At 57.2% G+C, this 22,558-nt stretch overlaps 1 protein-coding gene across 1 annotated transcript; it reads right to left on the bottom strand.

Annotated features, from left to right (window-relative positions):
• Positions 1-2,835: 2,835 nt before the first annotated feature.
• On the bottom strand, positions 2,836-22,233 carry Adgrb2 (adhesion G protein-coupled receptor B2). Its single transcript, XM_059255888.1, has 29 exons — positions 22,167-22,233; positions 20,486-20,569; positions 20,038-20,202; positions 18,688-18,852; positions 17,850-18,014; positions 17,597-17,764; positions 17,417-17,518; positions 17,159-17,265; positions 16,107-16,301; positions 15,960-16,028; positions 15,772-15,880; positions 15,087-15,420; positions 14,071-14,176; positions 13,842-13,885; positions 13,481-13,607; positions 13,038-13,141; positions 12,841-12,943; positions 11,800-11,950; positions 11,549-11,618; positions 11,062-11,128; positions 10,818-10,903; positions 10,423-10,521; positions 8,211-8,382; positions 7,822-7,917; positions 7,495-7,534; positions 6,235-6,854; positions 4,277-4,312; positions 3,836-3,934; positions 2,836-3,315 (listed from the first exon to the last, which is right to left on the bottom strand). Exons 1-29 carry the CDS (start codon positions 22,231-22,233, stop codon positions 3,130-3,132), a joined length of 3,936 nt encoding a protein of 1,311 aa, XP_059111871.1. The 3' UTR covers positions 2,836-3,129.
• Positions 22,234-22,558: the final 325 nt, after the last annotated feature.

Here is a 22,558-nt window from a genome sequence, read left to right as displayed (position 1 = left end):
TTCTGTGTAGCTCTGGCTGTCCTAGAACTTGCTCTGTAGGCCAGGCTGGCCTCAAACTCACAGAGATCCACCTGCCTCTGCCTCCTGGGTGCTGGGATTAAAGATGTGTGCCACCACTGCCCGCAAATTCCATCCTCTTAAAAGTCTGCTGAGATCGGCTTTCTGTTCCTTGACTGAGTGCACATGCCTGAACCAGGTGGATGCACATGGTAGCCATTCTGTGTGACCATGGCAACAGTAACAATGCACACAGGCTGTAGGGACCCAATGAGTGGTGTTTGCTGAGCCCAGGGGCTCAGGGACAGTGTTACAGTCACAGACAGGAAGAATGGAGTTTGCCAATTCAGTAGGTAAAAGGAGAGGTGGGAGGAAAGGCATGGAGGTGAGAGAAAGGTCAGGAGAGATGGGAAGCAGCCATGTCCCTGCGGGCTTTGCCTTCTCGGCTGATCCTCAGACCACACATGGCATTGCACTGGGCAATGGACCACCAGATCTGTGGTGCCGTGTATGTGAAGAACTGGAGACTGGAGGCAAAGAATGTGAGGATGATGAAGGGCCATTCAAGTCCGGGAAAGACATGCAGAGTGTTAGAAGTCAGCGCAAACGGACTGGCCATCAGGCCAAGGATGGGAGCTCAAGTCTGGCCGGCCATCTGGTTTGAGTGGCAGCATCCTTAAAAGCGCTGGGTTCAGTCTCCAGTCTCTCCCTTCAAAACAAGGGAAATTCAGACAATGGCCAGTGACCTGCCCAAGGTCATCAGGCAGGCCAGTGCCTGTGGAAGTGGGGACTGGGGGTCAGGCAGGGGCACAGCCCCAACCTAACAAAGCTCAGCCCCTTGCCCATGGACCTGGTAGGTCTCAAAACTGTCAGGAGCCTCTGGTGGCAGCTGTGGCTGCTGAGGGAGCAGAGTCAGCATGGTGGACCCAGTTTCAATGAGAAGAAAGCAAGCATGGAGTCGGGGGACTGCACCTCACAGATCAGCCCCGGAGAGCCCACAGGAGGTGACAGCTGGTTCAGCCCAGGGCTGGAAAGGCAGGAACAGGAGCAGAGGGAAAGGCAGTAAGAAATCCATTAGAGGTGGCAGGGGGCAGCTGAAGAATGTGGCAAGGGTGTGAAGTGGGACCCGCTGGCACAGATGCAGGAATTTGTTTGTGCAACCCTATCACCCCCTTCTAGGAACAAGCATCCCCCCCCACCCCACGGACTAGTTTCCCTCACCAGGGCTCCTAAAGAGGCTGCCAATCACAGTTCCTGGGACGAATCAAAATTTTTCTTTCCTTGGACATTTTCTAATTGGAATTCAAGAGAAAAATTTCTTCCCCTTTGGGGCCAAGGCAGAGCGATGGCAGGGGAAGCCTTGTTTAGCCCAGGAGGCGAGAAAAAACTACCTAAGAGAATGGAGCAAGCAGGGAGGGAATGGAGCTCTCTGAGACTCAGCCCATCACCCACGGCCAGCCTTCTACACCCACGTCTGTCCTTGCCCTGTGTGTGTATTCCTGAGTGAGCAAAGTTCCCTGTGCCTCACTGGCTGATACTAGGTTCTACGTCCTTTCCACCACATCCCAATTAGTCACTCACAAGCTGTGAGAGATTGGTTTCCTCCTCCCTCCGCTGCCTCCCTTGGTGGCCAGGGATCAAACCCAGTGTCCCCGTAAGCTGGGGGAGCTGGGAAAAGCCCCAAATCTCTGAGCTTCGATTTCCTCATCTGTAAAACAAGGACCTTAAAACACTTGTCTGGGACTCAACCAGAGCCCCCAGTGAACACTTTGTATAACTGAACCCTAGGGAGAGGACAAGGTCCTAGGGCAAGGAGCACAGTCCTGGGAGGACTCTATTCCCACACCTCCTCTGTCCGGGACCTAGTTCAGGCAGGATTCCAATGGGACTGAGAAGCCTGTGCCGAAGCCTGCAGAATGGAAAAAGTAGTCCACACTCTTCCTCTAGTCAGTTCGAAGCCATGAGCTGTGATAACCCACCCCAGCGGTCAGTCCTTTCTTCCTAGATTCGAACTGCCTCAGCTCCCCCAAGGGCCTAGATTTGTGTCTCAAGAGCCCCTAAGAATCCAGAGGTGGGCGTGTTACTAAACGACCAGGCTAGCAAGCAATGTCCGTAGCCACTGCTGCATCTTTAGCTCCTGCAAGAATTCTAGCACGCACCAAGAGACCTTCCACATGCTGATCCCATGCCCCCTTGTACTGGTGCCCAGGAACTCAGACGCGTGAAGAATACAATCCAGCAATGAGTCTCAGAGCCCCGCCCTCCAGCACCAAAGTAGCCTTGCTTTCCCAGCCCAAGCCCCAGCCCCATACCACACCAGAGGCTCCACCACAATCCGCTCCTCACAGCTCCACTGCAGCTGGGAAGGTAACTCCCAAAAAGCTGAACTGAAATGCTACCTCCACCAAGCCTGGGTGTGAGCACAGGCTCTGCCTTTGACCGTGGTCCTGAGCACATGACTTCCAATCTCTTAACTTCACTTTGTATCCACAAAATGTGCAAACTTTCCAGCATGGATGCTTCGAAGAATTGGGGACATGTGTGTGGTGTTCCTAACACTCCTGTCCCCTGACGATAACCCAGTGCAAGCAGCCTGGGCCCTGCCCCAGTGAAAGGCAGCCATGACTGGGACAACCACTCAGTCACCATCCCGCACTGCCCAGATCAAGGAAGGGGTTGTACAAAGAGAGTAAGGGCCGAAGTCAGGCTCAGCATGCAGCTAGCCCCTCTCCGTCAGGCTTGGCCTGGCCCCATTAAACAACTACAGAGCTAGAGGAACAGAGTCGGGGTCTCAGGCCTGGGCTCGGCTTAGGAGCGGCAAACAACAGAGCAGCCAAATCCACAGAGTGAAGTTTATTCCCAACAAAGTTTCCCTCCCCCCTCCCCAGCCCAGGACAGGGACAGACAGGCTGGGGCAAAGAAGAGGCTCCAGTGGGTGGCTGAGGGACCTCTGAGAACAAAGAGGGGCCCTGGCCCCCAGGTCCTGCCAGTCTGGCTGCCCCCAGCCAGGCTGAGTCCTCTGCACCTCCTGCCCAGCCTCGGGAGGGGGAGGGGCGCTGGCTCCTGGTAGTTCCAAAGTGGAGTGTGAAAATAGATATATATTTCTGTGCAGTGGGCAGTCCGGCATGGCACTCACACCTCTGTCTGGAAGTCGCCGTCTGGCGGTTCTGTGGGCTCCCAGGCTGCTGCCCGGTGCAAGGCCAGCCGTTCTCGGGGCTTGGGGGGCAGTGAGCCCAGTGTCATAGATTTGAAGGTGCTCCAGCTTTGATGTCTCCTGTGCTGGGACAGGCCAGGGCGTTCCCCAGGGCTGGGTTTCTCCTGTGGAAGGAGCAGGGTGAGTCTGTGGTACCCTCTCATCCAGTGTACAGAGCAAACCAAGGATGTCCCAGGAGGGTTGAGACTGCCCAGTGTCACCCGGTGTCACTCAGTGGCCAGGTATCAGGCTAGCTTCTGAGCCTTACTGACTGCTACTGCAGTGGCGTTCCTGTCTGCACGCCCTCCTTTTCCAATTGTGGGGGGCCCTGTTAGTGTTTGCTTTCTGTGGCACCTTCCCACCCCCATGCAACCCTAAAACCGCTGCTTGTGGCAGGCAGGCCCTTGGTGAGGCAAGCTATGATTACCCAGGCAAGTGAGGAGAGCAGGACAGGAGCCCCTCAGAGCCCGCTCACCTGCCCCCGCCCCTCCGCCCAGGAGCACTTGAGCAGTCCATGTACCACTCTGCCCAAAGACACACTCTTATCCCATCTGCTTCTACCAACAGGGACTATGTGTCAGGGCCCCACCTCAGGGAGCATGCACTTGGTGCTATGGGCAGGGGCAGCAACAGAGGAGCCCTCACCTTGGCTGAGGACTGGCTACGGTAACGGTCGAAAGTGTGGAACTTCTGGTTGAGTTCATGGTAGAGTTCCGAGTGCCGTTTCCGGGTGTGCATCACCTTCTAGGGGCCACTTGGGAGTCAGGGGAGTGCTTCTCTGGGCAGCACTGTAGACACCCCTCAGTCCCCTCTGCTCTGGGCCTGCTAGGCCCTCTGGGGCAAGGCTAGAGTCTGTTCTTGTCTGTCTGTCTGTCTGACTCACTCACTCTCTCTTCCTCCCTCGTTCCCTCCCTCACTACCCACCCCATTTCTGCCTCAGAGCAATGGGTGTGAGCAGAATAGTGGGGGAGTTGCCAGGGAATCCAGAGGCTTGGTGACCCAGGATTGAGCTTTGCAATGGGACTTGGGGTACTTTTAGGAATCGACCTTCTGGGGACACACCCCCCTCCCAGCACCAGCACTCACCTCAAAGTCCAAGTCTGAATACCGAAGCTTCTTCCGCTACGGAGCAACAAGCACGCCATGAGAGCAGAGCTTTGCACAGGGACCCTTGGGCCCCAGGACTCTATGGCACCTTCCCCCTACCCAGACCTGAGAATCGTTATCTTATGGGCTAGCAGCGGAGGTCTGCAATGCACACATGTGGGGGGATGTGCTGCTGGGGGCACACACGTGGACGTAAACACAGGTCAGCTGTGAAGAGGCAGGATACCACCATATAGGACCATACAGCCCACACTGGTTTTCTGTGCCCTGGATTCTAGCCTTCTCTCCTGCCCCATATGCCCTCCTTGGAACCCCGCCCTTGCCCTGCAAACAGACTGTTGGCCTGTCCATGCCCAGCCTATCTGCCCCCACCTGGCCTCTTCTGACTCCTGCTTCCTCGTGCTCTTCTGGCCTCACCTGGCCAAGGCCACCTTCAAGGCCCCAACCAGTTCAGTGACATCCAACGCCACTCAAGGAGACCTCAGAGTCTTAGAATGCTGGGATTGAGAGGACTCGTGAGACCCAGGCCATCACTGGGAGATGGGGAAACTGAGACCCAGGAAGGGAAGGGAAGGGACCCTCAGAGGTGATGCTAAGACTGTGATTCGGCTTTCCTCAACCTGACTCCACTCTCTTGACTTTCCTCCTACCTTCCCACCATCTCTGCCTCCGCCATGCACCCTGCCTCTCCATCACTATGCCTTGCCCATCCCTAGCTACATCTCTTTCTACAGGTAACGGCTCCACTGTCCCTCCCCACAGGGCTCCAGAGGTATAGCAGACCCACGCCTGTACCTCCAATGGGCCCATACTATTCTGGACACCACCTTTGACCCCTCGCGCTTCTGCCACATTTATTACTACCTCCCACACAAGAAGGCAGCCCGCCTGGCCGGCACTGGGCCCTCCCCAGTGGTCCAGCCATGGGCAGGTGCCCACAGAACAAAGCCTACCCCAGCGCTAAGCACACTGCCTTCCCATCACTGATGTCATCTTTTCTGTCGTCTTTGTTAACGCCTTCCTGTTCGTTGCCATCTGTGGCAGGAGCAGGCACCAAATGTTCAAGGAACATTTTAGGCACAAAGCTAAACTTGTGACCCCTCTAGCTGCTAACTTAATTGTCTCTGTGCAGAGGACAGAGAGCAACTTTTCCAGGCTAGACACAAGCAGCTAATTGTGTATAAGCTGCAACTCCAACCTCTTTCCACATCCACATCCCCCTCATTCCCCCAATTAAAGTTCTAGAATGTCCTGGAGTTCTACTTTGGGTTTCTACTAATCTGCGTGTTCCCAGGGATGGTCTACAGGGGGCAGGCCAGAGGAAACAGGGGGGCTTCCACTTTCTCATTAGAGGTCCAGGGCAGCACCCAGGGCCAATGTCTGTGCTAATTTCTCCCAGTTTCCCTACACTTTCTTCTTATTCCACACAGGAATAAAAGGCTTGTATCACCCCATTCTCCAAACAATAATACAGAGGAGGTCTCTGTACTACCCCCTCTACAGACAAGGAGGCCGAGGCTCAGAGAGACCACGCAATGTGCTCAGCATCGCAATGCTGGTCAGGGAGTCCAGACCAGACTCAGATCCACATGCTGCAGAGGCCCAGGCTCAGCCTCTTCCTTACCCATTGGGCACCTGAGCCACAGCTGCCTTCAGAGAGGGCTCATCCTGACCAGTCACCCCAGAGGGGGTACCAGAGCACTAGTAAGTGAATTCATGAAGCTTCGCCCATTTGAGGCATTCAGACACTCCAGAGTTTCCTTGGAGCTGAGTTCTGTGAGCCCCAGTAGAAGGAGGGATGCACATGGTATGCGCTCTCAGTACTTCTCTGGGGGTGGGTGACAGCTGTCCCTTCCTGGCTGCAGCCTATGACTTAGACATGGTTCTCAGGCATACAGTAGGAAGACTCTCCCTCCCCACTCTCCACAGCCCCTCACCTCAAGGGAGCCCAGCTTCATGGTGGAGCCCGGCACAGTACGGGGCATGGTCCGGCTGCGTTCCCCTGGCTCAGGTACTTGGCGGGCGCTGGGTGTCGGTGGTGGTGGTTGGAAGGTCATCCCATATGGGTTCTGGAGAGACCCATAGGCAGGGCCCAGCCCTAGACCTGAGTGCTCCACAGACAGGAAGCTGGGGTAGCCTTCAGTGTGGGCCAGCGTCTTGGCAGCCCGCCGGGGGGTCCCCTCAGGCCGGGCCCTTGGGGCCTCCTCACCCCCTGTGCCCCCACCACCAGGCTGCAGGCTCAAAGTCCGCCGGGGCAGCACCATGTAGTCCCCCTCAGAGCCTGGCTCGCTTGGCCGTAGCCATGTAAGGTCCAACTGCCGTAGACCACCCTCCCCGCACATGTATACAGGGTTGGTCTCTTGGGGTGGTGGTGGCTCCCCTAGACCTGGTGAGGCCGCCATGGGCACTAGGATGTTCCCAGGCAGTGGTGAGAAGCTGAGGCCACCCTCAGGACCCACGAGACAAGACTTGGGCTCCTCATCCTCATCCAGGGACAGGCGGGACAGAGTGCCAGTGATGGTGGACGGATTGCAAGTGTTGACCTCCTTGAAGAGCACTGGGGATGGAAGTGGAAGGGATAGGTAAGCCCTAAGGGACAGAGACCCTGTGATGCTCTTGCCCAGGTTTGGGTGGGTACTAAGCTTCCAAGCGTGGGCAGCGAGGGAAACTGATTTCTGGGGAGGTGGTTGGTACCCTCTAATATACAAGAGGGACCCAGGAAGACAAATGGTTCATGGGCCCAAGGGAGGGAGGTAGGAAAGCCAAGGCTGAGTTCCCACGAGTGCCCTGGTACATGACCTAACCTACCCCACAGCCCCAAGGCTGTCAAAGGACCTTGCTCTTCCCTACTCCCCAGGAAGCATATACCTTAGAGAAAGAACTGGAAAGAGATGCCCGTGAAAGCCAGTGAAGTGATGGAAGGATGTAGCGGCCAACATACGCCAAGGCCCCTACCGTAAACTCGGTGTCCCGTAATTCACGTAGGCCCTACGCCTTCCACGTGCCCCGAGACAATGCTATTTTCTCCTTACTAAGTATGTAACTGAGGCTTAGAGAGAAGAGGTTTTTTGCCCAGAGGCAAGTGGTAACTGGCCTTCCCAGATGTCCATCTGTCAAAGCAGGACACTACATGGCAGAGTGTGGGGCTCCTGTCTTAGCCATGCCTAGGGCTTCTTAGCTCAACCCAACAGACTCACCTGTCTGACAAGCCAGGTCCACATCCTTTTCAAAGTCTGACTGTAAGTCAAGAGGGAGAGAGCAGGTTGGCAGAGGGAGGAGAGACATGTCAGGGTTGGGGAGGCTCAGGCCCCTCCCCCACCCAGCTCCCCATTCATTCCTCTCTGGGCGCCACCCAACAGAGCCTCAAACTGTAGAGATTCAGAAGCTGAAGGAGGAGGATTTGCCCAGCGCCACCCCGAGTCAACAGCTGAGCCTGAATTAAAACCCAGGCTGTTCTCTTCCCGTCTCGGGAGATGGGATGCGGAAGGTTAGGAGCTTATGGCAGGAGAGGTCTGCTCACTCACCAAGATCTGCAGCTGCCCGTTCTTGCACGAGTCAGGGGAGTCTTCACTCTCATCGGCCCGGCACACACCCATCTGGCACTTGACCACGTCCTGGACCTGGGGACAGGAAGTACTTGCTGGGCCTGAGGCCTCCATAATAACGCCACCACAGTGGGCTGGGTCTCCCACCCCGGGACACCCAGAAGGAGACACAAGCATCGAGCCTGAAGGTGATGCCACCTGGACTGAGAAGTCACAGAGGAGGAGCCAAAGAAGGCCCAGGCCTTCAAGGCCACCCACGTTAGAAGTGCCCACACCAAGGGCCTGAAGCACCCTGGTCCCCCTGTACCACACAGTGGGGAGAAGCCACAGCCCGGCATGGGGTGGGCACCCGAGACAGGCCTGGGCACCTCTCGGCGCAGGAAGCAGTGCACAGCAGTGATGACGAAGCCTTGCGCAGAGTTGAACACAGCGAAGAGTGCCTGGAAGAGGACCGAGCGGCGGTCTGTCATGGCCAGGACAGCAGACATCCAGGTCAGCGCCAGGAGAGGCAGGACCACGCAGGAACTCCAGAGTGAGGCCCTGAGAAGGACAGCAGCAGAAAGTTTGTCAGAGTGACACTCTACAGGACAGGGTGGCAGGAGCCTGGGCCTCTACTCAGCATGGGGACCGGAAGGGACCCAAACTCCAGGATCTTGGGAGTGTTTCCAAGCAGAGAGGAGGCAAGGGACTGGAGGAAAAACAGGACAAAGACAGAACTACAGGGCGGGGGCCATGAGGGGTAGGAGGGAGGGACGGACACACAGACACAGTGGGACTGAGCAGGCGCAGAGGCGATATTGGGAAGCAAGGGTGAAGACGGCAGAGACAGGAGGGAAGAGGGCCAGACAGAGGCAAACATGGGCAGCTTCGGGCCCAGCTTGCACAGAAGCACCTTGGAAGCTTTGGAAAAAGACACAGGTCAGAACTACATCCCCAGAGACCCCAAGACAAGGCTGGAGAGAAGGAGAGGAGGAACAAAGAAAGATGGCCGCCACAGTGAAAGGAGTATGAGACAGACCCCCAGACAGGAAGACTGAGCAGGCAGAGCATGTGGATGATACCACAGTGCAAATCCATGCAGAGAAGACGGGGTGAAGCCCAGCCAGCTTGAGGCTTGGAGGAACCTCTGGCTCCTGGTGGTTGCTCAGAACCCAGGGCAAAAGGATCCTAGCTGGGGTCAGAACCAAGCCTATGCATCCCTGGCCCCCTTGCAGAGACAAAAGGCAGACAGGATGAGGCCAACAGACTGGTCTCCAGCCCCAACAACTGCTATAGCCCATGAGGAAGAAGAGATGGAAGCCCACTCTGCCCCACCCCCAGGACCCCCAGTGGGGAGTCAGGCACAGTTCCAGACAGGGCAGGGTGGCACCGTTCTGCAGAGACAGCCAGAGGCTGAGGCAGAAAGATGGGCAGGCAGGGGGCCAAGACCTGTCCTGTGAAGAGAGGTTCAGGGCTGTTGAGCCAGGCAAGGTTGGGGTGGAGGCAAGTTGCTGTGGTACTCTGCTCTGGAGGCGGAGCCAAGAGCCAGAGAGGTTCTAATCACAGTAATAAGAGCTGTCATTGATTAACAGGCAATTCTCTGCCAGGCCCTCCACTGAACACTTTACATAGATTATTTCAAATTGTGATCAAAACAACTCCAACAAACAGGCCCGGGGACTAGTATCCCAATTGACAGATGAGGAGACTGGAGTGTGCCCAGCTGGACAGGGAGAGGGGAGCTGGGACACAAACCCAGCTTGGCGAGCAGACTCTGAGGCCTACACTTTGATCTGCTGGTTTAGCAGACTGGGCACAGGGAGGTGGTAGCCCAGAGCAGAGGAAGCTCACTGCTCCTTGAGTATCACGGAGCTCTGCAGTGATGGCAGCAGCCGCCTCCACAGGCCCCCTGAGGAGTGTGACGAAGCTGTGCCCTTTCTGGTTGGGAGGACTCAGGTGGACACCCAGCCCTGAGAGGAGGGTTGGGCCCGAGGCCTTTCTACTCTTGCAGAGCTGGGGTTTTAAGATTCCTAGCTGCTAGGTTGGGGTGTCTCAAGATAATTGTCTTCCTCCATGATTCTCTCTCTGATGGTGAGATTCAAGGCCTCTGAAACCCAAGTCAGATTCTCTGACGGATAAGAGTGTGTTTCAGGCGTCCTAACACTCTCAGGTTTCTGACTGTTTATTCGAAGGTTCCACTATTCTAATTTGAAGGTTGAATAGCTCAAAAATTCTAAGGGCCTAAGATTCTTAGGGCCTTCGGGCTGGTGGGGAGAGGAGGAGGAGGAGGAGGAGGAGGAGGAGGAGGAGTCTGCAGCTGTGCCTGTGTAGAAAATTAAGCCAGAACAAGGACAGGGACCAGAGGGAAGGGTGAGCAGAGTACCACAGCAACTTGTGGAAGACATCACTCTCATCATCCTCAACCACCTCAGACCTGAACTCCAGAGAGCATGTAGCAGTTGGGGGTGGGGGGGCGGGCGAGGGCAGGGCAAGCTCTCCAGGACACTGGGCTGATATACCTCCCAATCCCCACCATGGGCACTGCCCTCCCATTCCTTAGCCCCTGCCCGCCCCCACCGCCCCCCAGGGGGCACGACTAACATGGCATTCCTGGCCGAGGCTGAGCTGAGCAGGGGGCTGGGGATCGCTCCACACGCTGAGCAGGGGAGGAGCAGGCTGGCCCAGGGGCACCGCTCCGACCTCGGGGGGCGGCATAGACATGGGAGAAGGGGGAGACACATGGGAAGCCGGGAGGTGGGCAGAATGAGCCCCGAGAAGGGTGGGAGGGGAGGGCAGACGAGAGAGAGAGAGCTGGGTTAGGGTAGGCGAGGGGCTGCCGCTGAGCACTCCGGGTGCCCACCTTGCCTGCACCCTTGATGCCCCAAGGTTGGGGAGCCTGGGTTGGCATCAGCAAGCCCTGAGTCTCCGAGGTGCACTCGGCTCCCCCTCCCTGCACATTTCCCAGAAAGGCCGAGTTGCAGAGACCCTCCCCTTACCCGGCCCTCTGCTTCTTAGATTTGTCTGACACGCCATCTCGAGCCATGAGCTTGTTGAAGACGATGATTCCGATGAGCATGTTCACCTGGGGGCCGGTGGAGCCGAGTGGGGAAGACAGGATCACCAGGTGCCCTCGGGGCAAGGACACCCCCAGGTGGGAGCTGGAGGTCAGGGAGAAGGCAGAAGGAACCGATGACCCCCTGGGGCCATATCCCTCCCTGGATGCTGAAGGGGGCCACGTACCAGGACAATGACTGCAGCTGGACCCACAAAGGCGTAGAGCAGGCCACCCTCCAGGGAAAGCCAGCAGCTGGGGTAGGGGAGAAAAGAGGCAATCAGATGCCCAAGTAAGCCTTTCCTCCCTTCATCCACCACCTCAGGCCCTAGGCAGTCATGCCCACTAGTCGATACTAAGCCCCCATCCCGTCAAGGAAAAACACAGCCATGTCATGACGAGTCTCTTTCCTCTCCCACAAAGATTCACATCAGGCCCCCATAGAAATAAAAGTAAGCTGACCCCTGAGTGCAATGGTGTTTAGAAATGACCCAATCCCAACATGTCCTTTTACAGCCAGGGAAACTGAGCCTCAGAAATAAGGAAGTTTACCCAAAGATCTGCAGTAAGCACAGGTCAAGACCTCAGCCTGGGAAGACCTAATGCCCAGTCCACTTCCCCCAACAGACCCACAGAGCCCTCCACCCCCACCCTCACCACAGGAGGCACACGTACTAGCTGGATGTACCGTATCCTTTGGTGCGTGTAAAGCCAACAGACACAGCCACCACCAGGGCCGGCAGACCTGGGGAGTTCGGGGGTCACACGTAAGAAGGCTGCAGGTGCTCGGAGGGGACCCTCCCTATCATCCTCCAGCCCAGCTGACCCCCATCCCCAGAGAGCTGGGCCAGTGTCCAGGTAGCACCTCCCCAGCTTCCCCTGCCACTCCAGGCCCAGCAGCAGAGTCCAGCACTGGCCTTGCTCACCCCAGCCCAGGCAGAGGAAGCGCTTGCGAACCAGGCGGGTGCGCATCCGCCCGATGACAGCCAGATAGGACTGCCAGGCCTCTGTAAGCACCCAGCAAAAGGAGGACAGAAAGAAGAAGTGCAGGAAGGCAGCCGTCATGGTGCATACGCCCTGCAGGGAGAGGTAACAGGAGGGAGTGGCCCTGAGCAGTGGCCAGGGTGGGAGCTGCCAACTTCCCACACTGACTGCTGGGCCTAGGCGCTGCATGGCCAGCCGCCTACCTGAGCCCCTCCCCAAGAGCCCTGCCAGGCACCCCCGCCTTCCTGCACCCACACACAGCACGACACAGGCCTGGTGACATGCACACAGCACTAGGCATCCGGGGAGGCGGGCAGGCAGGCCACCCACGCACAGACAGGAGCACTTGCCACGTCATGGCCGAGCAAAACCCCACACCTGGCTCTCTCAGTGCTGGCTGGCACTGGGCAGAGGAGGCCAAGGAGGGTAGGAGGGAGAGTCAGCATGGAGCATCTGCAGGCAGATGGCGACAGAGGACTCACAGACAAGAGGGGGGTCTGATGCCTCCCGCCCAACACACATGCACCCAGGCACTCATGCACACATTCACTGATGTATACAAACACTCATTACTGAGTACACACACACCAACGCCTTCAAGTATGCCTGCACACGACACACACACACCCTCACCAACATGGGTCTGATTACATCCATATCCATCCCTCAGGCCATCCACACAAACATCTACCCTCCAAGTTAGAGATGACTCAGTGGTTAAGAGCACTGGCTGCTCTTCTAGAGGACCTGGGTTCAATTCCCAGCACCCACATGGCAGCTCACAGCTGTCTATAACTCCGGTTCCAGGGGATCTGACACCCTCGTACAGACATACATGGAGGCAAAAATACCAAAGCACATAAAATAAAAATAAATAAACCATTAAAAACAAACCCACCCTCACTTGCAGGCACTCTCCGCCTTCACCCGCTCCTTGGATGCCCCTCCCCACACACCCCCCCCCCCCGGGAGCCTGCACCTGCCTTGCTCAGCACCCGGGACTGGCCCACGAGGATCAAGATGTTGGAAGCCAGGATGGACAGGCAGAAGTTCAGCAAGATGATGGAGCGTTCTGACTTTATAAACCTGACAGGGCACAGTGGGCAGAGGCAGAGGCATTGGCTGCCTGCCTAACCCTGGGGAGCTGGCCACCTCCCATCCTGCTCAACCTCCAACTTACCTCCAGAAGGCTGCATAGATGGCAAGCAGTGTGAGCAGGGCCATGCAGGACACTGCACAGCCGATCACCAGGGGGACCGAGGGAGCACCTGCCAGCTCCAGGGTCTGTGGGAGATGGGTTGCCGGGAGAGGGCAGAGGTAGGGCACCCAGTCTCCCCATCTGATGCAAGCAGGCATGCTCCTCACGTGCAGAAGGGCACATGTGCACAGATGTATTTACACTCAGTCACCCACACTCTTCCAGACACAAGCCGATGCACGCACATACCCACATAGGCACACAGGCTCTCACTCACCCACCACCATACACTCTTGCGCAGGCATTAGGACTATGAACGACATCAGACCCCCTTCCTTGTGCGATCCCACAAGCACATCTGTACAGAGCCACATTTGGGGTCACCCAGAGGCCTGGACGAGCCCCAGCACCTCTCTCCCACTCACCAGGTCTTTGGGTGGCTGAGCCAGAACGGCAAAGGTGGACAAATGCTGACACTGGCAGCGGGTGTGGGCTGCCTGGGTCTCCAAGGTCTGGCAGTTCTCAGTGTTCCAGTCCCCTGAGCTGGCATCTCTTGGATGAGGGAGAAGTGGCGTGAACCCAGGGCCCACGACTGTGGCCCCGAACCCAGTGCCGACTACTGCCCAGACAGGTGATATCCAGAGCAAGGCTACAGCCATGAGATGACAGTAGGGAGCCCAAGATGTGCTCTTGACCCCTCAGACCAAGGATGGCACCAAGGAACCCTTGGGCCTTCTAGGTGGGAGACCATTTCTGATGAGAGGGTCTAAGGTTGCCCCAACTCACGCTCTCGAATAGTCCCAGCTGGCACAGTGGGGATCGGTGGTGCCCTGGGGAGCAGAAGATGTGTACAGTCTAGGATGAGTAGCGCACTGGCCCTTGCTGCCGTCTCCCCTGCCTGTCAGCAGCTCCCACACAGATCAGGCCCACCATCCAGCACGGACCACCACCCTGAGGTAGGCCTCAGGCCCGAAGTGGGCATATATCTGGGGTCCCCACCTGGTCCCTCACTCACATTGATGATATAGGAGAGCTCCACTGTGATGAGGGGCTCAGCGGGAGGCTGGGTGGGGGGACGCACAGTCACTGTCATCACCCGGGAGGTAACAGCAAGCGGAGGCCTAGGGGACAAGTACTGAGGTCAGCCCCTGCCAGCAGGTGTTCAGACTTGGAAACTTGAATCTGTCATGGCTGGGGACTGCCAGGGGCCAAGGTCCAAGGGAGGGCCCAGCACTTGGTCTGCAAAGTCCTGGACACCAGCACAGCCTCTGGAAACGGCCTGAGTGTTATATTTTTTGTGGATCTGTGTATGCGCATGTGCGTGTGTGCAGGTGGGTGTACATGTATGTTCATGAAGACAACCTCAGGTGTTGTTCCTTTGGCACTGTCCACCTGTCCTTTTTAAGACAGGCTTTCACTGGCCTACAACTTTCGAAGCAGGCTAGGTTGGCTGGTCTGCAAGCCCCAAGGATCTACCTCTTCCTACCTTCCCAGCACGGAAAATATAAGTGCACTGCCAACATGCCAGGCTGTTTTTACATATGCCAGTGGTTCTCAGCCCATGGGTCTTGACCCCCAAAGACCATCAGAAAACAGATCTTTACATTCAGAACAGTAGCAAAATTATAGTTATGAAGTAGCAATGAAAATAATGTTCTAGCCGGGCGGTGGTGGCGCATGCCTTTAATCCCAGCACTCGGGAGGCAGAGCCAGGCGGATCTCTGTGAGTTCAAGGCCAGCCTGGGCTACCAAGTGAGTTCCAGGAAAGGCGCAAAGCTACACAGAGAAACCCTGTCTCGAAAAAACAAAACAAAAGAAAAAAAAATGTTCTGGTTAGGGGTCACCACAGCATTCATTAAACTTCATTTAAAGGGTTGCAGAGTTAGGAAGGTTGAGAACCGCTGCCAGAAGTCCTGGGGTCCTCATGCTTACAAGGCAAACACTTTTCCAGCCCTGGCTATTTCTGGGAAGTGACCATGTCCACAGGCAGGCCAGGGGCCCCTCCAGGTGCACGGCTGCAGGTGGACTCACCTGGGGGGTGGGAGGATGAGGCCGAGGGTGCGGTAGAGCACAGCACCGATCACAAAGTAGGAGGACTCATCTGGGTCAGCTGGGAGAAGGCGCTGGTGGGCGTGGCCTGGGCCAGGGGGCACCGTTCCTGGGCCCCTCCCCCTGCCTGGGCTGCCTGCTGTAGCTGCCCCAGGTGTGGCCGGCTTCCCTGGGGGGGACAGGCTGAGCACCTCCTTGGGTAGGAAGAGGCGGTCCTCTGAGTGGCGCACCCAGTCCTTCATGCCCCTGCGGCCCCGCATGGGAAATGTGATGTCACTGGATACTGCTGAGATGGGTTCTCTCTGAATGCTGATCACTGTAGTGGAGGGAAGGCAGGCAGGCAGGGCACATCAAAGACAGCCGGGCGGGGGGGGCATCCAGGGGAAGAGACAGATGTGAGGGAGACACACACCAGGGAAGGAACACAGCAGGAACCCACACAGAAGTGAGGTGCGTGGCGTGGCGTGGCGTGGTGCAGAGGTGGATGCAGAGACAGTGGAGCAGAGGAGGGGAGGAAGAGGTGGAAAGACAGAAGCATGGGAAACAAGACTTGTAAACAAAAGAGCAAAGCAGAGCGCCCCTCACCAACACCCCTCACCCAGGGAAGTATGGTCCTGTGGTATCCAGCTCCCCTCCTCCTCCCCCTCCCCCACCTGCATCCTTGTACCTAGATTGTCCGTGACAATCAGAGAACTCTGGAAGGCCTTGAGAGCATCACCCACGAGGTGAATGAAGTCTTCCACAACACGCAGCAAGTGCACAGAGCCGGGAGACACCTGGGAACAGAGAGTGTGTGAGGGTCTGAGGCAGGGGTGGGTCATGAGAGGAGAGAGAGCTGGAGGCTGAGCCCCTCACCTGCTGAGCATCATCCCACTTGTCCTTATTCTCAGAATCCACCATGAAGCTCACCACCTGGAAGAAACGCTGGGGGAAGAGGGGTGCGGGTCAAGAGGTACCCGCCACCTGGCTGCCCCAGCAGACCCTGCCACTGTGGGGTAGTACCTGCACATCGTCAGCAGAGGGGACATAGGTGGCCCTCTTGAAGGTGTCAGTGACATTCCTTAGAATGTCCACAGAGAAGAGCAGGTCCCCGCTGTAGTAAGTGCGCCGCGCCAGTAGCTCCTGCAGGCTTCTTACCACCTGCGACATGCCCTCACCTGCCAGCATGCGCTGGCCCTTAGCCAGGTGCTCTCGAAGCTGCAGGTGACATGTGTACGCCCCTGTCACTGGAGCATTAGAGACGGGGACCGACCTTTGGCCTGTCCCTCCTCCCATCTACCCACCAGGTGCATCCAGGAAGAGAGAGGGCATAGGAGACCAAAGAGAGGCTCCCAGAGGCACAGTCCAAGAAAGAGTCAGAGGTGACTTAGGAGACAGAAGGAACTCTGGTATCCAAATGCAGAACGATAAGCATTTTCGAGGGACTGGGCACCTCCCTGTCCCTAAGGGGCCTTGAACATTCTGAAACACCACACACACAGGCTCTCTCAAACACAAGTTCTCAATACAAACACACCATCATTACCCAATTTGGTCAGAAATGTTTGCTGATACCATCCTGACCCCATGCAAATCCTCGGCTGGGAACTGGGGACAGGATGGTAACTTCAACTTTGTCCCTGCTTTCAAAGAGCTCCCAGTGTAGCAGAGCACACTTAAATGCATTCTTTGTGTTTTGGTTTCTTGAGATATGTAACCCTGACAGTCCTGAAGCTTGCTATGTAGACCAGGCTGGTCTCAACTCAAGAGATCCACCTGCCTCTGCCTCTCCAGCGCTGGGCTAAAGGCATGTGACACCATGCCCAGCTACAATGCACTCTTAGCTCTCCTAGTCTAAGAAGCTCAGGATGGGGGACTGTGGGTGGGAACACAAAGGTATGTACCAGGGATAAAGACACCTGAGAGGCCCTGGTATATGAGTAGGAGTTTGCCAGACAAAGAGAAACACAGCATACACCAAGGTGCGAGGGGATAGATGAGCCTTAAGCTCCTGCCACCCCCTACCAGGGCTTGGGACGCATCACATGGCTCCCCAAGCCAATGAGCACACTCACTGACAGGTACAGGTAGCGGTACTCATGGGAGATGCAACGGGCAAAGCTAGGCAGTCCCCAATATGCCACGCCCTGTGCACTGAGGAGACAGCGGCGGCTGGCAGACCCTGCAGAGAGAGAAGACAGGGACGGCATTAAGGCTGCGTGCGCTCTCGCTGCTCCCTGCACATCTCAGGATGCAGACCCCGGGCCTGGGCCCAGAGGTGGGCAGCAGGGATGGTGGGGCACGGGTCTGCAGAGACAGCTGCCCGCCCTCACCCGAGGCATTGGGGGGACACTTGTTGTAAATGATCTCGCCGGCCGCTGCCTTCTTCCACGTCATCAGCATCACGTACTCATCCCTGCACATCTCGTGGAAGGCTGTGGGGATAGGGCAGGGGGTGGGGCTCAGCTGGGCTCACGCACGTGACCCCGGCCCCAGGGCTGAATAAGCAGTACCTGGGCACCTCTTCTCACTGCAGGGCTTCACCTCCTCTCCTGTGCCCTCACAAGGGTAACCCTGTGTGCCCGAAGCCTGGCACATGCGGAAACGGCGCTGCCAACCGGTGTCACAGGTCTTGGAGCACAGGCTCCATGCGTTCCATGGCCCCCACTTGCCGTCAGTGGCTGTGAGGAAAAAGGGAAGTTTGAGAAGCCGTAGGTGCCTCCAAGGCCAGGGCGACCACCGGCTACCCTCACACCAAGCACTCACCCGGGCATTCGAGATTGCTGCACTCGCGAGTGTCGGTAAGGGCACCTGTGCATGTGGCCCAGGCTGGACCAGCCACACTGCACTTCCGGCTGCGCTGCTGGGTCCCGTTGGCACAAGATGAAGAGCATGGGCCCCAGGGACCCCATTCTAGCCACTGGCCTTCCACTGCATGGGGAGACACAAGCAGGGGTGGCCGTTGAGCAGAACGTGGGTGAGCTAGTAGGGATAGGGTTCCACGGGGAGATGGCAGAGCCTGAGGGCCACTCAGACCTATGCCAGGCCAGACCATCTGAGCTGGGCATATGAAAGGGTCTGGGGTGAGTGGGTGGTGACTCGGGGGCCTCTTTCTGCCTGCCTGCCACCAGCTCCAGGAATACATGACACCTCTCCATGCAGCACCAAGGGTAAGCCTCAGAGGTGAGTTTCGTGTGTGTGTGTGTGTGTGTGTGTGTGTGTGTGTGTGTGTGTGTGTGTGTGGGCTGTAACGGCACCTTTTGATCTTTGCCTACACATAAGCCCAGCTTTGTGTCCATGGTGCCATGGACGCCAAAGTGCTATTTACAGCAAGGGCAGGTGACGGCATGGAGAAATGGGCACTGGAAAGCAGGCCCCTCGTGATGGGGTCACAATGTACCAACCCCAAGTCAGGGCTGGGTTTCACCACCCACTGGTTGCTAACAGGTATACTTCTCCAGTCTCCCCCATGCGTGGTCAAAGTGATGGGAACCCCGCCCTCCGCCCAGGGACGGGGCACTGGACCTGACTGCCTCCCCTAGGTCGCCCGATCCCCCCACCCGGCTGGGCAGCGCCTGCCTAGAAGCCCCTTGGCGCTACTGACCCGGGCAGGCGGCCATACTGCAGAGTTTAGTCTGCAGCTCGGGACCCTCGCAGGCCTTGCCGCCGTGCTGGGGGGGCACGCAGGTCCGCATCCGACTCCGGGACCCCCGCCCGCAGCTGCGGGAGCACAGGCTCCAGGACCCCCACTCCTCCCACACGCCGTGCACTGCAAGGAAGCACGTGGCCGGTGGCTGGGCGGCACCTTGGCTCCGCCCACAGCCAGCGCCCATCCGCCCACCAATCAGGAGTTCCGCAATTCTACGACCACTTCTTTTGGGCTCCGCCCTGGGTTCTGTTGCCAGGGGAAGATGGCTTAGGGTCCCCAGGATAACCACCCTTTGTGGGGATGTGGTCCCAAATCACACAGAACAGATTCTGTGGACACCCGGATAGGGTGGGCAAGACCAGCCTGAGGAGCCAATGGTCTTCCTCTCCTGGGGGCACAGGAAGACCCAGGAAAGGATCCAAGATCCATCCTTCTCTTCCCTTCCCACCCCCAGACCCAGAGCCTGAATCCAACAGGGCAGTCCTGGGGCAACAGAAGTGCCCCTCCCAGCCCCAAATGCGTAGACACACAGACAGACACAAACCTCTACATAGACACTGACGGACACCACGAGCTCACAAGCGGGAACACAGCTTTGTCCCGGTGCTCCACAAGCCCCAGCTACACCCCCAAGTCCTGAGAGCCTTCCCCGGTAAACCCTACTCTAACTCCACTTCACCCCAGGGAAGCCAAGAGCAGAACTGGCTGGCACTGCCCTGTCTCTTAGTCACCAACGGACCCAGGCAGAGACATCATGCATTTCCTCAGTACCTGCCTACAGTACCTGCGTGTTCAACTGATTTAAGCCTAACGGTCTAATAGAGGCACCCAAGGGAGCAGAAGGGGAACCATCAGGGAGGTCTTCATTTTAAAAATAGAGTGGCATAAATCTTAGCTCTAAGGGCGGGCTGAACGCTTTAGCCATGACGGGAGAGGGGCAGGGAAAGAATAAGCAAATGCAAAGAGCTGGGATGCTGCCAGAGGTGCTGGTGAGGTCGGGACTAAGGGAGAGTGGAAGAGGCCGTGTGCAGAGAACAGCCTTGGCTACCAAGATGGCAGCGTCAGGGGGGTGACGTGCTGAAAGCAGACCCCAGATGTGTGTTCTGATACTTCCGTAACCCCAAGTGCTTCATGCCAGGTTGGCATAGTGCCTGGGTAAGGCATGGTGTGTTTGGGGGGGGGCAGGCAAGTCTGTTGAAGGCAAGGAAGGGGTAACCAAACATTTGGGGAAGCTGTAAGTTTTATGTCCTGTCACAGAAGGGACCTGACTCTGCTGGCAGATGGAGCAGGGAGGAGGACGCCTACCTGGGCAGGTGGCTGAATTGTTGCAAGGCCGGGTCTCCCGAAGGGGCCCGCTGCACAGAGTCCCATAGGGGGAGGACACGCAGGAGCGGGTCCGCACCTGCAGACCCTGACCACACGTCAGGGAACACACGCTCCACGGGGACCACTCCTCAGCTGCCGGGTCGCCTACGAGAGAGGGACAGCGTCGGCGGCAAGGGACACCTCCCAGAGAGTTGCATGGTAGCATGGAAGGACCAGAAAGATGTGGGTAGGTATCACAGGGACCCTCCTACCCTGAACCCCAAATGGCAGGCTCTTTGGAAGACAACCCATCCCTACCCACAGGCTTCACATGGCAACATAAGTGAGCTCCAGGACATAGACACAGACAGGCACACGCCAGCACACATGCCACCAGACGCCACAGTCGGGCCCCCGCCACAGAGGAAGGGAGGCGGGCCCGAGTTACCTGTCTGCGCCATGTATAGCCCAGGCTCATCTGCAGACCTTGGCCACTGGGTTTTCACCTTCGGTTCCTCTTCCGGCTCCTCACCTGGAACACGGAGGTGGGTGGCAAGGGGCTTAGCAAAAGCCAGCTCAGTGCTGCCACAGTGGTACAGAGAGAGCAGCCTTGTTGGTCCTTGGCCGAGGGCCTGGAACCAACTGTAGGTGATGCAGAGAGAGCATCACCTTGTGCCCCCTGCCCCACCACCACCATTTTACAGATAAGGAAACTGAGGCTCAGAAGGCCACACGGGACTCATAACCACCTTGTCCACCTCTTGCCTCAGGCGAATGGGATTGGAGGGCAATGGTCAACATACTGAGTTCTGAGGAGGGGTCTGCGCTATCCCAAGCCATGCCCACACCTATTTCCCTTAACTCTCTCCCTGGGAATATGTGACTGGCATCTCTGTGGGGAGGTGGGGAGCTAAGGCTTGAGAAATGGCTTGTCCAGAAGTACACAACCCACTGAACCTGCTGCTTGGCCTTTTCTCCTCCCAGAACTGGTGGAGTGAACCATGGGGTCTTGGCATTCAACATAGAGCAGTAATGGACTGTGATGTAAAGGCCCTAGCTCACCTGAGATGGGGGGGGGGTGCTCAGGCAGAAGCCTATACCACCCCCCGATCCTCCCCCCACTAGAGGACTGGTCCAGGCCCTGGCAACCCCACTGGGCCTGGAAGTTTGAGCCTGCCCTGCTGTAGACAGGCTACAGCCTTCCCCCTGCCACAGTGTCCTCCAAAGGCCCGTGTATTTAAGGTTTAGTCCTCAGCTCGGCACTACTGGGAGGTGGCATTATTGGGTAGAGCTTAGAAAGTCTTGTGATTACTGGGGACAGGAAGGGATGAGTAGACCTTTGTCCCTTCTTTGTCTCCTTTTCATTCCTGGCCATGAGATGGTGGCCTGATACACATTCCCATACTGATGTGCTGTCCTACCACAGGCCCCCAAACAACAGGAAAACAGACCGAAACCTCGAAGCTCTGAGACAAAATGACCTTTCCCACAAAGTCAGTAGATAACCTTTTTTCTTTATAAGCCGATCTCTCAGGCCTTTGTTACAGTAAAGGCAAAGCTAACAGCCTCAAACTGGGTGACCAGGTGGGGAACCGTAGGAATCCACAAGGGAAGACCACACCCATAGTGGGGCCACTGGACAGAGGACGGAAGAGCATGTAGGCGTAGGGTCCAGCCCACAGTGTGCTCCCCCCCCGCCCCCCCGCCCAGAAAGAATTGCTCCCCTTCTTTCCGAGAACTCTTGTTTCAGAAAGCTGGGTCGGCACCACGCAGGCACTGGGGCCTCAGAGGGCTGTGCTCCTCCCCGCCCCCTGCTGCTCAGTCACGTCACTGCACCTGAGGGAAAGCTGACCAGGCCAGTAACGTGGCCACCTCCAGACAACCTCCAGGCCAAGTGTAAACTGCCCCAAGCACTGCATCCAGGGCTTGTCATCTTCACCAGCCTCGTGGCCTGAGCTACTTCCCATAACTTCTGCACCATCAGAAGCTTGGACACCATAAGGGCATCACTGGATCTCACCTAGAACGTGAGCCCTGGGAGGCGATGCCAGCCGGCTCCGCAGCTCTAGGCAGTCCCGTCCTATCTCTGATCCCGACTTCTCTGGCAAATGGTGCTTGTAGCATCCCACCTTTGGCACCCCTAACCTTGAGGGTCCCCCAGAGGAAGCACAACAGGAACGACATCCACTGTGGCATCGTCTTCTTCCCTGCTACCCTAACGCCTCCACGCCTCCTTGAGCCCTTGGACAGCCTCAGTCTCTGCTGGTCATTTTTTTGTCAGCTCGGCACAAACCTCCCAGATACACAAGAGGGAATCTTAATTGAGAAAATGTTTCCATCAGATGGGCCCGTAGTGCATTTTCTTGATGAATAATCGAAGTGGGAGGGCCCGGCCCTCTATGGGGGGTGGTCACCCCTGAGCCAGTGACCCAGGGTTGTATAAGAAAGCAAGCTGAGCTGGGCGTGGTGGCGCACACCTTTAATCCAGAGGCAGGAGGATCTCTATGAGTGCCAGGACAGC

Source organism: Peromyscus eremicus, chromosome 2 (genome assembly GCF_949786415.1).
Source record: "Peromyscus eremicus chromosome 2, PerEre_H2_v1, whole genome shotgun sequence".
Taxonomy (NCBI): Eukaryota; Metazoa; Chordata; class Mammalia; order Rodentia; family Cricetidae; genus Peromyscus; species Peromyscus eremicus.
The sequence above is the reverse complement of the archived record's forward strand: the minus strand, read 5'-3'. Positions and strand labels throughout refer to the sequence as shown.